General features: G+C 48.1%; 1 protein-coding gene and 1 non-coding gene across 2 annotated transcripts; both read left to right on the top strand.

The window, feature by feature from the left end:
- The first annotated feature begins 4,019 nt into the window (after positions 1-4,019).
- On the top strand, positions 4,020-6,548 carry Rpl13 (ribosomal protein L13). The gene is made up of 6 exons (XM_057753902.1): positions 4,020-4,117; positions 4,334-4,443; positions 4,530-4,671; positions 4,868-5,041; positions 5,460-5,516; positions 6,354-6,548. Exons 2-6 carry the CDS (start codon positions 4,340-4,342, stop codon positions 6,510-6,512), a joined length of 636 nt encoding a protein of 211 aa, XP_057609885.1. The 5' UTR covers positions 4,020-4,117; positions 4,334-4,339; the 3' UTR covers positions 6,513-6,548.
- Positions 4,727-4,812, top strand: LOC130864229 (small nucleolar RNA MBII-202). Its single transcript, XR_009055923.1, has one exon. It is a non-coding gene; the product is annotated as a small nucleolar RNA MBII-202 (small nucleolar RNA).
- Positions 6,549-15,479: the final 8,931 nt, after the last annotated feature.

Here is a 15,479-nt window from a genome sequence, read left to right as displayed (position 1 = left end):
ATTTTGAGCCCAGTCTAGTAACCTACAGCGTTCATACCAACCAGAACTACATAGTGATACCCTATCTCTAAAATAAAATGAATAATAGCCAGGTGATGGTGGTGCACGCCTTTAATCCCAGCACTAGGGAGGCAGAGGCAGGTGGATCTCTGTGAGTTCGAGGCCAATCTGGTGTACAAGAGCTAGTTCCAAGACAGGCTCCAAAGCTACAGAGAAACCCTGCCTTGAAAAACAAAACAAAACAAAAAGCCGGGCGGTGGTGGTGCACGCCTTTAATCCCAGCACTCAGGAGGCAGAGGCAGGCAGATCTCTGGGAGTTCGAGGCCAGACTGGTCTACAAGAGCTAGTTCTGGGACGGGCACCAAAGCTACAGAGAAACCCTGTCTCGAAAAACCAAAAAAAAAAAAAAGCAAATGTAAAAATTGTTATTCACTGAAACAGTCCCATCTACCTAGCTTTTTTTTCTTTTTCTTTTTTTGTTTTTGAGACAAGGTTTCTGTGTAGCTTTGGAGCCTGTCCTGGAACTCTGTAGACCCACCTGCCTCTGCCTCCTGAGTGCTGGGATTAAAGGCTTAATTTATGATAAATGTTTTGCCTGAACGAATATGTATGTGCCACGTGCAGTGCTTGGTACCCATGGATGTCAGAAGCACCTGGTCCCCGGGGACTGCAGTTATGAATAGGTCAGATCACCACGTGGGTGCTGGGAAGTGCCCCTAACCACTGAGCCATCTTTCCAGCCCTATTTTTATTTATTTATTTTTAGACCAGGTCTGGGGAGTGTTTACTGGTTTTTTGTTTTGTTTTTTTGAGACAGGGTTTCTCTGTGTAGCCCTGGCTGTCCTGGAACTTGCTTGCTCTGCAGACCAGGCTGACCTGAACTCACAGAGATCTGCCTGCCTCTGCCTCTGCCTCCTGAGTTCTAGGATTAATTAAAATCATGCGCCACCACAGCCTGGTGTGTTTACTGGTTTTGCAGAAGAACCCAGGATTTGATTCCCAGCATGAATATGGCAGCTCACAGCCGCCTAACTCTAGTTCTAAGGGATCCAATGCCCTCATCTGGTCTCTGTGGGCTCCTGAACACATGTGGTGCACATAACTCATGCAGGCTCACACACATAAATATTAAATCAATAATCTTTAAAAATCAAAAGAGAGGGGTTAGAGAGATGGCTCAGTGGTTAAGAGCACTCACTCATTGGCTGTTCTTCCAGATGTCCTGAGTTCAATTCCCAGCACCCACACAGTGGCTCATAGCCATTCATGAGATCTGGTGCCCTCTTCTGGCCTGCAGGAATACATGCAGGCAGAACGCAGGATACACAATAAATAAGTTTTTTTTTTTTTGTTTTTTTTTTGTTTTTTTTTGGCTTTTCGAGACAGGGTTTCTCTGTAGCTTTGGAGCCTGTCCTGGAACTCCCTTTGTAGACCAGGCTGGCCTCGAACTCACAGAGATCCGCCTGCCTCTGCCTCCCGAGTGCTGGGATGAAAGGCGTGCGCCACCACTGCCCGGCCAATAAGTCTTTTTTTAAAAAACCAAAAAAGGCTGGGTGGTGGTGGCGCATGCCTTTAATCCCAGCAATTGGGAGGCAGAGGCAGGTTTATCTCTGTGAGTTCGAGGCCAAGCCTGGTCTACAAGAGCTAGTTCCAGGATAGCCTCCAAAGCTACAGAGAAACCCTGTCTCAAAAACAAACAAAAAATCAAAAAAGAATTAAAGTTATGTGATTAAAGGAGTTCCAGATTATGAATACCAAGAAAGCTTATTATTGAATCAGGCTGGAATTTCCTGATGCTCCCAAACACCTAAGTTTCAGTAAGCACTGGACGGGAAGGAGCTACTTAAGGAACAGCTTGCTTTGGAATGAGCAAGTCACAGCAATAACAAGCTGAGGCTAGTCATGCAAGAGATTGCAGTCCTGTACAGAGCATGCCTCTCCTGCAAGGGTGTCATCCAACAAGCCCTTGGGTAGGATTGCGTTTGTAGAGTTCTCTGCCCAGGAGAACAGGAGCTGGAGACTTGAAAAAACTGCATCAGCCAAGTCTTTGCATAACCGTTGGCTTCTGTGTCCATCTCGGTTTTATGCAGCAGAGGAAACTTAAGGGCACAGCTGCACTTCCTTTCAGTTAACTAGATTCTAAGCTATGTTTCTGTTTCAGACCCCTAACAGCCACCACTGTCCCAAGCAGCACTGCAGCTGGAGCTGGAACACAGGTGCAGGTCTAGATTAGTGGTAGTGACCTGAGTCTCAGAAAGAGAAGATGGTGGTGGAGATGGAAACATCGCTGAGATTAGAGAGAGCCAGGTACTTGGCAGTAAACAGGAACGGGTCTGAGAAAACACATGCAAAGGGACTTTCATTCAAAGAAATGAGTACCATGGATCAAGGCATTCATTCAACAAATACTTCTCTGGGCTGGGATGACGGCTCAGGAAAGGAACTTGCTGCCAGCCTTGAAGGAGTGAGTAGCCCCTGACTGTAACCATGGGAAAGGGTTCATCCCTGGAGGGGATTGGCCAGTCAGTCTTGCGGAATTGGGAAGTTCTAGGTTCAATGAGACCCTGTCCAAAAATAAGGTGGAGGGCATCTCCAGGGTCAACTTCCGGCCTCCACCCCCACACACTGAGGCTTGAACCTAGAGTCTCAATCATTAATATAGTCTGTTGTATAGCAGGCCAGTTCTCTGCACTCAATTGCATCCTCGGTCCTCTTTTCATTATATTTTCTATGCGTGTGAGCACACCACAGTACCCAGAGGGCGCTCAGCAGACAACTCGGGGAATTCGATTCTCTCCTTCCACCATGTGGGTGGGTCCCAGGGGTCAAACTCAAATGGTTGGTCAGACTTGGCAGTAAGCACCTTTAACCCGCTGAACCATCCTGCCAGACTTTTTTTTTTTTTTTGAAAGATGGTCTCACTAAGTCGCCCAAGAAAGCATTGAAATTACTAATGTCCTGCCCACACACCAGGCCCAACATTTTTAAAATGTATAGCTTTTTATAAAATTTATAGCTCTCTTAACTATTGTTCCATTTCTACAGTTCCTATGATGGAACTTTCATCAGGATGAAACCTTTTAATTAAGGGTGGGGCGTAAAAAAGGCAGTTATTAGCATACAGATGCAGGATAGGTATCTATGCCTTGGCTGCTTCATGGTTCGTTGCCGCTGCCATTGTCTGGACAAACGCAATATATACATATGGTCACAGCCAATCCCGAGGAGTTAAGTCTGGGGTAAAGGGCTTATCTAAATAAACGGGGAGCTGGGGCTGGAGAGACGGCTAAGCAGTTAGTTACTAAGTAGTTACAAGTTACTGCTTGTTCTTCCAGAGAGGTTCAGTTCACTCCCAGAAGCCATATGGCAACTCACAACTCCAGTCCCGGGGATCCGACGCCCTCTCCCGGCCTCTCTGAAGGCTGCATGTACGTGATGCGGACGTGAGTCACTGAAACACTCATATCCATAAAGTAAAAAAATAAAAAAGTCTCAAAAAAATAAAAAATCCGGGAATGGTGGTGTACGCCTGTGATCTCAGCTCCGAGGAAGAGAAGCGTGAGTTGTAAGCAAGCCTGGACAACACAGAGAGACCACAGCTCTTAAAAGAATAAAGAGCTGGGCGGTGGTGGCGCACACCTTTAATCCCAGCAGTCAGGAGATACAGGTAGGCGGGTCACCTTGAGTTCAACCTGGTCTACAAGAGCGAGTTCCAGGACAGGCTCCAAAGGTACAGAAACTCTGTCTCGAAAAATAAAAATAAAAGAGAGGAAAGACCGCTCCTGGGTGGGTGGGTAAAAGACACCGAAGCCAGGAGGGAGAAGGAGTTTTAGGACTTTAATTCGCGGGTCTCTTGAGTTTTCCTATCTGGGCGCCTCCGACTCAGCCGACCAGAGGAACAAGCCCTGCGAGGTCGGGAACCAGCAAAGAAACGGTCGCCACCCAACCAGCGAGGCGCCCGGCCGCCGGCGGGCGGGTCCGCATGACGCCAGTTCCTCCTCTCCCCGTTCTGATTGGCTAGAGGGCGCCGGTGCTTGGGATTGGCCGGACTCTCGACAACCCCAGGGGGCTTTGCGGCGCTCGGTCCTTTCCGCTCGGCCGTTCCCCTGCACGGGAGGTGAGTCCCTACGGCCGGGCCGCCACCATCGTGTCGCATCGGGCTCCATCGGGCTCCCTCCGCGGCCATCGGCGAGGAGAAGCTGCCCGCGCAGCTATGGAGGAGCCGAGGCGCCGACGGCATGGGGCCGGAGCCCGGGCAGGGGCGGGAGGACTCGGGGCGGGAGCTCGGGACTCTGGCCTTCACCCGCCGCCCTCCTCTCCCTCGCGGCCTTAGGCAGCCATGGCGCCCAGCCGGAATGGCATGATCTTGAAGCCCCACTTCCACAAGGACTGGCAGCAGCGAGTGGACACTTGGTTCAACCAGCCGGCACGCAAGATCCGCAGGTGCGGGCGCGGGCCTCGCGCGTTCCCGGGGCGGGGACCGCCGTGCCGCGTGCGGAGCAGAGGTGACGCTTGTGTTTTTCCCGCAGACGCAAGGCCCGGCAGGCGAAAGCCCGCCGCATTGCCCCGCGCCCCGCGTCCGGACCCATCAGGCCCATCGTGAGGTGCCCCACAGTGCGCTACCACACCAAGGTCCGAGCTGGCCGGGGCTTCAGCCTGGAGGAACTCAGGGTGAGTGAGGTCGGCGGGGTCTCTGCGTTCGGCGCTCGTGGTGGGCTCGGTGCAGTGATGACATTCTCCGGAATCGCTGTACTGTCTTGATGAAAGTACTTTTGAACCCTTTTCCATCTGAGGGCACCGAGCTCTCTCGGCGGGGGCAGCAGGGGAGGGCCTTCGAGGTGGTTCACCCACTTCCGTTTCTGGACAGGTGGCTGGTATCCATAAGAAGGTGGCTCGCACCATTGGCATCTCCGTGGACCCAAGGAGGCGAAACAAGTCCACCGAGTCCCTGCAGGCCAACGTGCAGCGCCTGAAGGAGTACCGCTCCAAGCTCATCCTCTTCCCCAGGAAGCCTTCCGCTCCAAAGAAGGGAGATAGTTCGGTGCGTACGGTCTTTGGGGTGGGGTGGGGTTCAGCATAGGTGAGTCTGTGTGCCTGGATCCAGCTCAGCTGAGGTAGCCGTGGAAAGATGAGGGATTGGCACTGCGGGTCAGGTGTGAGCCCCTTTGCTTTCCCATCTCAATGACCTGGGGGCTGAGTGGCCCCCTGCAAGGTTGTCCAGGAACATTTGGAAAGCAATTTAACAGGGATTGATTGGTGTCTGTCGATGTGGGCTTCCTTAAAGTGGGATTAGATGAAGGTGGATTTGTTCGAGCAGGACCCTCTAGTAAGCCATAGGGGCCATAGAATGAATGCTACAGGCCCAGGCAGCCTGCTCCTGAGGAGCAAAGCTCACCCATAGCAAGTGTGAAAGGCACGAGAAAGAAGATGGACTCAACGTTTCTTGTTCTTAAAAACAGGCTGAAGAACTTAAATTGGCCACTCAGCTAACAGGACCTGTGATGCCCATCCGGAATGTAAGTAGACACTTAACTTGTGCTGCTTTAGACAAGATTGGCTGCTGGAAGGGGTGGGTTGTGGAGGCTGCTGCAGGGAGACAAACCCCCCCCCCAGTCTTTGTGTCTTATAAAACCCTGTTTTATAAGACAGGGTTTCTCTGTGAAACTGTCCTGGAACTCAATCTGTAGACCAGGCTGGTCTCGAACTCACAGAGATCCGCCTGCCACTAGCTGGCAAGCCTCCATATTTTTAAGGGATTGCCTTGACCCTAAATTATTCCTTGTTTGCAATGCTTGTGAGTCCTTGGGGCAGGTGCTTTTGGTTTTGTCTGAAGGGGGCATGGAGTATCCCTGTTACTGAGATGAAATGCCGTGATCAAAGCCAATTTTGGGTCACATTTTCACGCTGTGGTCCATCATTAGTAAAGAGCAGAGGCCACTGCAAGGAGTGCTGATATAGAACCAGGACCGCCATTCCCAGTGGTCTGGGCCCTCTCACTCTAGACCTGGCTGGCCTCGAACTCCGATCCACTGCCCAGCTTTACTGCCCAATCTTTTGGGGGCATTTTCCCATTGAGGCTCCCTCTATGATCACGTTCGTTTGTATCCAGTTGGCAGAAAGCTAGCCAAGCCATGATCTTTCTGAAGTCAGTGGCTCTAGTTATTTTCTGAGTAGGGTCTCCATGTGTAAGCCAAAACTGGTGTAAACTAGGGTCCTCCTATTACCTCAATCTCCCAAGTACCCAGAGGGTGGTTCCATGTGTGCCCAGACCCTCTGTAGCTCCTGAGAGTTGAGGAACGTCACAGTTCTGTGGACAGGTTGCATTCTGAGCTACCTTGTCTTCTGTCTTCCAGGTTTATAAGAAGGAGAAAGCCAGAGTCATCACAGAAGAAGAGAAGAACTTCAAGGCTTTTGCCAGTCTTCGCATGGCCCGGGCCAATGCCCGGCTCTTTGGCATCCGAGCAAAGAGGGCAAAGGAAGCTGCAGAGCAGGATGTTGAGAAGAAAAAGTGATGTGCTTTTGGAATATTGCAATAAATTTTCCATAAAGCAAAAGCTGGGTTTTTGTGCACTTTTTTTTTTTTTTCTTTAAATCTTAAGTGCATTGGTTTTTGCCTGTGTGTCTGAGGAGGCTGAATGCTCTAGAACTGGAGTTAACAGACAGCTGTGAGCTGCTGCTCGGTCCTCTGGAAGAGCAGCCAATATTTTTAATTTCTAGCCGTCTCTCCAGTCTCCCCTGTATTTTTTTTCTTGGGAACAATGGCTTGTGTTTTATCAGCTCTTCTGTCTTAGAAGGTATTTCCAATAGATACGGTCTCCATTGCCTCACTGATGTATTTTATCATTGTGAGTTTCGGCTAGCCACAGAAGAGGTGAAGGCTGCCTATTGATACCAGCTGTTGATCTCAGGCATCTCGCATGGTGAGCACTGCAACCCCCTTTAAGTTTCTGGGTTTTTTGCAAAGCCGTTTCTTTGCATTAACATGTCAGGCCTTGGGGTGGCCACAGTCGGCTGTGTCAATAGATGCAGTGTGCTCACCTCCCTTAGTCCTGTGAAAGGCTGGCATTTGGATGTTGTAGCTTTCCCTGGTTCGAGGTGCTTGCCATCTGTCCTGATGCTGTGGTGCCTTGTGGGCCCCATTCTGACCTGCTTGGTGTTGTTCTTAGGGTGTCTGAGGCACTCTTCAAACACCAGGGAGAGCCCCAGAGACAGATGAGGGTTGACCAAGTGCCTGCCTTGTTCCGTGAAGCAGTGAAACAAACTCTGGCGGCTGCACCTTATGAACAGGCCATTCCACATTTGAGGGATCAGGGTGGTCTGGAAGGGTCCTGGGCAACACGTTTATCTTTGAGCCCACCTTGCTGATCAGTGGGTGACTAAGCATTAGGTTTGGTCGTTTGTTAACCCTAAGTGGGAAGTAACATTCCCTCCTAATTAGACTAACAGGTGGAGTGGCGGGTTCTCATCAATACTCTGAGTGACCACAAGGGGGCAGAAAGCCCCTTTTGTGTATTTGGAAAACTTGTAAGATTTCTTTTGGAACTTGATATATGAGAGTATTAAGCCTTCTTTGTGTATGTGTGTGCACTGTGTATAAATCTAGTGTCCACAGAGGAGAGTGTCTGAGGTTAAAGTTGTGAGCCACCATCTGGGTAATGGGAATCAAACTCTAAGAGCAAGTCACCCACCATGCCGTTTCCAGCATGAGGAGAACTTAATTTGAAACCAACTTGTGAGTGCAGTTGACCATCCTTTCATTTTTACAAATCAGCTCTGGTACGATGGGAGTTAGAAGCCAGTTAGATTATTTTAGAATTATGGTTTTTTTTTTTTTTTTTTTTGGTTTTTCGAGACAGGGTTTCTCTGGTTTTGGAGCCTGTCCTGGAACTAGCTCTTGTAGACCAGGCTGGTCTCGAACTCACAGAGATCCACCTGCCTCTGCCTCCCAAGTGCTGGGATTAAAGGCGTGCGCCACCATTGTCCGGCAATTATGCAGTTCTTTAAAGTTGTTCCCACCCCCCTTTTTGAGAGTCTTATTCTAGCCTAGCTTCCCTGGAACTTGCTATGTGGACTAGGCTGGCCTCAAACTCAGACCCACCTGCCCCTGGCTCCCTTCAGTTTTAAAAGTGTTCTTAATCTCAGCAGGCAGTGATGGTGCACACCTTTAATTCTCCCTTAGGAGGCAGAGACAGGAGGGTCAATTTCTAGCACCCATACAGTTGTTCACAACCGTCTACAACTCCAGTTCCAGGGGGTTTGGAGCTGCCTCCTGGCCTATACCAGCAGGACGATCTCATGTGCACAGACATACATGTAGACAAAACACACACACAAATACACTTTAAAAGATCCTTTAAAGACATTTGTGAGCTCTCAACCTTGGATGTTGGGAATCAAACCCAGGTCCTCTGTAAGAGCAAGTGCTGTTAACCTCTGGGCCATTCCTCCACTCCCTTTTCCCTGTTTTGATACAGGGTTTTATGTAAGACTGGCCTGGAGTTCATTGTGGCCTTGAGCCCTGGATATTGCTGCCTCAGCAGTACAGGCCTGTACTCTCCACTTTGGCTCTTATGCAGTAGTTTCAAGCTTGGAGGAGGCTAGAGAGAGCCCCCCCCCCACGCCGCCTGTAAGAGCACCTGAAATCATTTTCCAGAAGCCACATAGAAAGCCAGAATGTTCTGATGCAGCCTTGTAACTGATGACCTGAGCTTGATTCTAGGACCCTCAGGACGCAGGGAAAGAAGGGGCTCCTGCAAGTTGTCCCCACACATGCAAATACATCCATACACAGACAAAATGTAAGTGCTCTCTTGATTTAAAAATTAATGTGTCAGGCCGGGTGGTGGTGGCGCACGCCTTTAATCCCAGCACTTGGGAGGCTGAGGCAGGTGAATCTCTGTGAGTTTGAGACCAGCCTGGTCTACAAGAGCTAAAAAAAAAAAAAAAAATTAATAGAAAAATTAATATGTCTAGCTGGGCGGTGGTGGCGCACGCCTTTAATCCCAGCACTCGGGAGGCAGAGGCAGGTGGATCTCTGTGAGTTTGAGACCAGCCTGGTCTACAAGAGCTAGTTCCAGGACAGGCTCCAAAACCACAGAGAAACCCTGTCTCGAAAAAGCAAAAAAAAAAAAAAAAATTGGGCTGTCAGAGGAGCTAGGTAACAAGGAGGACCCTAAGAGAGAGGCATGGATCTCCCTGGGAAGAGAACAGATGAGATTCCTGGTAAACTAGGGGTGTGGGGGTACAGGGGAGGGATGGGAGGGGGTAGAAAAGAGGTGGGGGAATGGAACAGGAGAGGGAGGGGAAACTGGTTGGTTTGTAAAATAAATAGATTAATTAATTAAAAAATAATGGGGCTAATGAGATGGCTCAGAGGTTAAGAGCACTAGCTGCTCTTCCAGAGGTCCTGAGTTCAATCCCCAGCAATCACATGGTGACTCACAACCATCTGTAATGAGATCTGCTGGGATACATGCAGGCAGAACACAGTAAACATAATAAATAAATAAATTTTTAAAAATAAAACATATGGGCTGGGGTAAGGGTGAGGGACTGGGAGGAGGTGAAGGGGGAAAACTGCAGTTGGGATGTAATATATGAGAGAAAAATAAAACAGACACACACATAGGTCTAACAGTGGTAGCACACACCTTAAGATTTATTTATTATGTATACAGTGTTCTGCCTGTGTGCATACCTGCACCCCAGAAGAGGGCACCAGATCTCATTAAAGATGGTTGTGGCCACCATGTGGTTGCTGGGAATTGAACTCAGGACCTCTGGAATAACAGTCAGTGTTCTTAACCGCTGAGCCATCTCTCCAGCCCAGCAAACACCTTTGATATCAAGACTCAGAAGGAGGAGGTAGGCAGATCTCTGAATTTGAGACAAGCCTGGTCTATATATGAGTTCTAGGACAGCCATGTCTGCGTAGTGAGCCTTTGATTCAAAATTTTAAAAAAGTCTATTTAGTGGAGAAGCAAAGGATGTACTATGGGATGGGCAAGACTGTATTCCAAATCCTAGGAATTACTTTTCTCTGTCCTGAAATGGGTTCATGTAAAAACATTCCACCAGGACAATTTGCGAAGAGGAGAAAAAAACTAGATTATTGATAAAAAGGACCCAAAAGAGAGGAGAGAAGCATCCAGACATCACTCCAGGACAGCTCTTGCTAAGAATATCATCAAAGCTCCAGATAAGTCAAGAGACTAAAATCAGCACGTCCATTACCTAGAGTCCACCTGAGTGTGCAGACCCATGGTCTTTGTTCCTGCTTGCCACTTTGGCCCACACTGGTGGCCATTGCCACCTCAGCACCAATCTCTCTTGGTCTCCTTGCTTTTGCCCCAGTGGTCTTAGCTTTGTGAGGGCACCTCCTGCAGAGGAGTCTTGCCAAGTGGCTTCTGGTGGGACATAGCAATGACCGGCTGCTGTCTGGGGCTCCTTCTCTTCCTTTCCTTCCCTCCTCTATCCTCTCTCTCCTTCCTCTTCTCCCTCAGCTGTCCTTTTTCTCCTCATCTAGCTCGATCTCCCCCTCTTCTCTCCCCCTCACCGACCTTCCCCTTTTCATCTTAGATTACATACCCTAGGGAAGCCAGCCTGGCCACCAGAGGGATCCTGGAAGCAGACTTCTCTCACTGCATCTCAGGGTGACAGAGGCTAGACTTGGTACCTCAAGCCAAGGTTCTTCTTGCACAGGAACAAAAGAATAGTGTGTAGGGTTTATTTATTTTTTAATTTATATTTTTCTGAGACAGGGTTACTCTGTAGCTTTGGAGCCTGTCCTAGAACTTGCTCTGCAGACCAAGCTGGCCTTGAACTATCTATCTATCTATCATCTGTCTCTGCCTTCCAATTGCTGGGATTAAAGGCATGCACCTCATTGGCTGGCTGACTGTTGTGTTTTGGCACAATTTGTTTGGTGCAAGCAGTAGTTAAGTAATATGTATGTAGTTTTTTCTCTGTACAGTGGAGACTAAAATTTGAGTGAGTTCCTGCTGGCACATCCCTCAAAGGAGAAGGACCAGACTCCATCAGTAACAAATGCAATTTTTGTTTTATTTTTCTCTGTATTTTGACCAGTTGAGGATTCCTATAATGGTCTCTACAATTGGAGGAGGAGGGGGAGGAGGAGGAGGAGGAAGCAGCTTACAGCTTCTTTGGTAAGACCTGAGAGCTTCACTACCTGAGGGTGCAAGGGTAAGAACTTAGAATGCCGTTAGAAATTATACTGGTGTAGGGACGTGGCAGTGGAAGTATTATCTCTAGGGTGCCTGACCGCATCAGAATAGATAATTCTCTGGTTTTACATACCAGACATGAATTCCTTCCTACTGAGTGAGCCTTAAGTATAATTAAACGGCAGCTGGTCACCCAAAAATACAAGTGTCACTACTGTGCCCCTGGGGACGTTTTCCGGCGCTGGTCATTGCTGCAGTTAGTAGGCTTTAGAGCTCGGGAGAACTATTGATGCTTTTCTCCATTGGCGTTCTCATGGCACCTTTGGACACTGTGAGAGCTAGTCCTCAGGGAAGAGACTTCCAGGTCAGGTCCAGTTCAGTTCCTCCAAACCCAGTGACTTCAGCAGTAGGGTCTTACCTTCAAGTTCTGGGAGGCAGCCTAGAGCAACTGCGGTCGCCTGTATTATCTGGGGAGTCTTGGACTCCTCTGAGTAACAACACACGGGGAGGCTTCCCACACCGGGCACTGGGGCTTTTGTTAGTCTTGGCATCTTGCGGGGAGCATTATAGGCTAAGGAAACATCATGGCACAGCGGGCAAAGAGATTGTACCAGTCAGAGAACAGGACATCTGCTGTGAGATAGTGTTGTCTACAACATTGTCACCTAGACAAGATATGCCCAGTGACAACGCCAGCTGACAGGCCAGAGGATTGCGCCAATTTTCTCTAGGGACAAGACCCTAGATACGTTATCCAATCCCAAGCAGTCAGCCCTAAACATATATACATACAAGCAGCACGAAATGGACTCTTCAGGCTGTGTGTGTGTGTGTGTGTAAAACAATAATAATTAAAGAAAACCTGGCTGGCCAGGCGATGGTGGCGCACGCCTTTAATCCTAGCACTCGGGAGGCAGAGGCAGGCGGATCTCTGTGAGTTCGAGACCAGCCTGGTCTACAGAGCTAGTTCCAGGACAGGCTCCAAAGCCACAGAGAAACCCTGTCTCGAAAAACAAACAAAAAAAAAAAAAAAAAAAACAACAAAACCTGGCTGGTGGCACACTCCTTTAATCCCAACAGTTAGGAGGTAGGTGGATCTTTGTGAGTTTGAGGCCAGTCTGGTCTACAGAGTGAGTTCCAGAACAGCCAGGGCTATACAGTGAAACCCTGACTCGAAAAACAAAAAGTTAAATTAAATTGAAGAAGAGGTTATGGATTTGAGAGGGAGTGGGAAGACACAGGAGAAGTTGGAGGGTGAGAGGCAGGGAGGGATGTAAATACAGTATTCATGTACGAAATTCTCTCTTTTTCTCTATTTTTTTTCTTTGTTTTTGTTGGTTTTTGTTTGTTTGTTTTGGTTTTCCAAGACAGGGTTTACTCTGTGTAACAGACCTAGCTGTCCTGGAACTAACTCTGTAGACCAGGCTGGGCTCGAACTCACAGAGATCCATCTGCCTCTGCCTCCCGAGTGATGGGATTAAAAGCATGCGCCACCACCTCCTGGCATTCTTTGTTTTTTTCAAGACAGCTTTCTCTGTGTAGCTCTGGCTGTCCTAGAACTCACTCTATAGATCAGACTGAACTCAAACTTGCAGATCTGCCTGCCTCTGCCTCCAAAGTGCTGGGATTAAAAAAGTGTGCGCCACCACCACCCAGTTCATGGATGAAAGTCTCAAAAAAAATCAATAAAATAAATAGTACTACTGAGCCGGGCGGTGGTGGCGCACGCCTTTAATCCCAGCACTCGGGAGGCAGAGGCAGGCGGATCTCTGTGAGTTCGAGACCAGCCTGGTCTACAAGAGCTAGTTCCAGGACAGGCTCCAAAACCACAGAGAAACCCTGTCTCGAAAAACCAAAAAAAATCAATAAAATAAATAGTACTACTGATACTTACATAAAACACTGGGGAAAAAATCACGTAAGAGGTTTGGAGAGTAGGATCATTAGTTGAGAGCATTGTTGTTCTTGCAGAGGACCTGGGTTTGGTTCTCAGCACCAACATGGCCATGGTTTGTACTAACTGCCTGCAACTTGGTCCATGATATTTGGCACCCTCTCTTGGCCTCCAAGGGCAGCAGGCACACTTTGCACACACGTATAGGCTAAATACTCAAGCGCATAAAATAAACACATAAACATGCTTTGTTACATTGTTTCCTATAGTTTGCAATTATATCTGAGTTAAAAGGAAAATAGTATTTATTTTATTTAATTTTTAAAATTTATTTTATGTGTATCGGTGTTTTGCATGCATGTGTGTCTGTGCGCTACATAGGAGAGCTCGAGAAGGCCAGAGAGAGCATGGGATACCCTGGGAGTGGAGGTACCAATGGCCGTGTGTCCTCTAGATAAGGTTTTCTTGAGCCGTCTCTTCAGCCCCAATAACACTTGCTTCTCTTGCAGAGGACCTGGGTTTAGTCCCCAGCACCCACATGGTGGCTCACAATTGTTTGTGATTCCAGTTCTAGGGGATCAATATACTCTTCCGGCCTCCGAGGACACTAGACATAAATGGTGCACATACACAAGCCGGCAAACACACACACATAAAATTACAAAATATTTTTAAAAAGAAAACCCTTAGACATGGTGATGCACACATTTAATTCCAGCACTTGGGAGGCCAAGGCTACAAAGAGTCATAATACAAAACAAGATAAAAAGAGAACAAAATTTGCTTTACAAAAAAAATCAACCAAACAAACAAAACCCCATCAACTAATTTTTGCATTTAAAAACCTAGAGGGATAAATATAAAACATAATGGTGTTTATGTCTGGGTGCTCAATTTAAAATGGTTTTTTTTTTTTTTTTTTGGCTCGGTTATCAGTGTTTTAACATTTCAGCACTGACATGTGTCATTTCCTGTATGGTAATAACAAAATATACTTGAAGGGAGATCTCATTTCCTGTGTCTGGCTAGCAGAAACACCCGAGGCAGCAGAAGCTAGGAACAGAAGGAATTCATTGCTACCTAGTGCTGGGAAGCAGGGCGTGCCTCATCCTCCTGGGCCTTTGGGCTGTTGACCTGGCGCTGAGGCAGGGGCACTGACCCAAGCTTCAAGTAGACCAGGGCTGCGAGAACACCAGCCTGTCACCCAGTTTCTGTCTGTTTCTCTATTAGAGCAGTCAGGGCCACCAGGAGCCAGCAAACACCAAGCTAGCTTCCAGGAAGTTGATTAAAACCTTTGGTCTGGGATTTCAGGTCCCAAGCTGCTTGAGTCTTCTGAGCGCTCTCTCTCTCTCTCTCTCTCTCTCTCTCTCTCTCTCTCTCTCTCTCTCTCTCTCTCTCTGTCTCTCTGACTGGCCCTCTGTCACTGGTCCCAGAGCTGTGCTTTTGTGAGGGAAATGTTCAACCAGACTCAGGGTGAAGCACTGAACCCCTCAGACAGACTTTGGACCAGCTCCTGAACACACTGCTGTTTTTTCAGGCCTATTTATTTATTTATTTTGTTTTTTGAGACAGGATTTTTCTATAGCTTTGGAGCCTGTCCTGGAATTAGCTCTCATAGACCAGGCTAGCCTTGTGCTTACAAAGATCAACCTGCCTCTGCCTCCTGAGTGCTGGGATTAAAGATGTGCACCACCACTGCCTCGATAGTTTATTGTATTTTTAATTATATGTATGTAAAAAAAAATCTGTGTCTCTGTGTGGGTATATGTGTGTGAGTGATGGTGCTTGAGAAGGCCAGAGGCATCAGACACCCATGGATGGAGTAACAGGTGAATGAGCCACCCGATATGGGTGCTTGGAATTGAACTCAAGTCGTGATATCAAGGCAAGAAGTCTGGCTGGGGACCTGGGGACTTCCCAAGGGCTAGCAACCCTCAGGTCCTGCTGAAGAGAGCAGAGACTATGCTGGCATTGCTGGTCCTTTGAGAGGGCTGGGTATCTACTCAGAGTGTGGTTCTTTGCTTAGGTTTCTCATTTTTCTTCTTCTTTTTTTAATATTTATTTTGTATACAACATTCTGTCTGTGTGTATGCCTGCAGGCCAGCAGAGGGCACCAGACTCCATTACAGATGGTTGTGAGCCATCATGTGGTTGCTGGGAATTGAACTCAGGATCTTTGGAAAAGCAGGCAATGCTCTTAACCTCTGAGCCATCTCTCCAGCCCTTGTTTTGTTTTTTGAGACAGGATTTCTCTGTAGCTTTGGAGCCTGTTCTGGAGCTAACTCTTGTAGACCAGGTGCCTCGAACTCATAGAGATCCGCCTGCCTCTGTTTCCAAGAGCTGGGATTAAAGGCGTGTGCCACCACAGCCCGACGGGTTTCTCATTCTTTTTGCTCACGTTC

Source organism: Chionomys nivalis, chromosome 21 (genome assembly GCF_950005125.1).
Source record: "Chionomys nivalis chromosome 21, mChiNiv1.1, whole genome shotgun sequence".
In the NCBI taxonomy this organism is placed as follows: Eukaryota; Metazoa; Chordata; class Mammalia; order Rodentia; family Cricetidae; genus Chionomys; species Chionomys nivalis.
The sequence above is the reverse complement of the archived record's forward strand: the minus strand, read 5'-3'. Positions and strand labels throughout refer to the sequence as shown.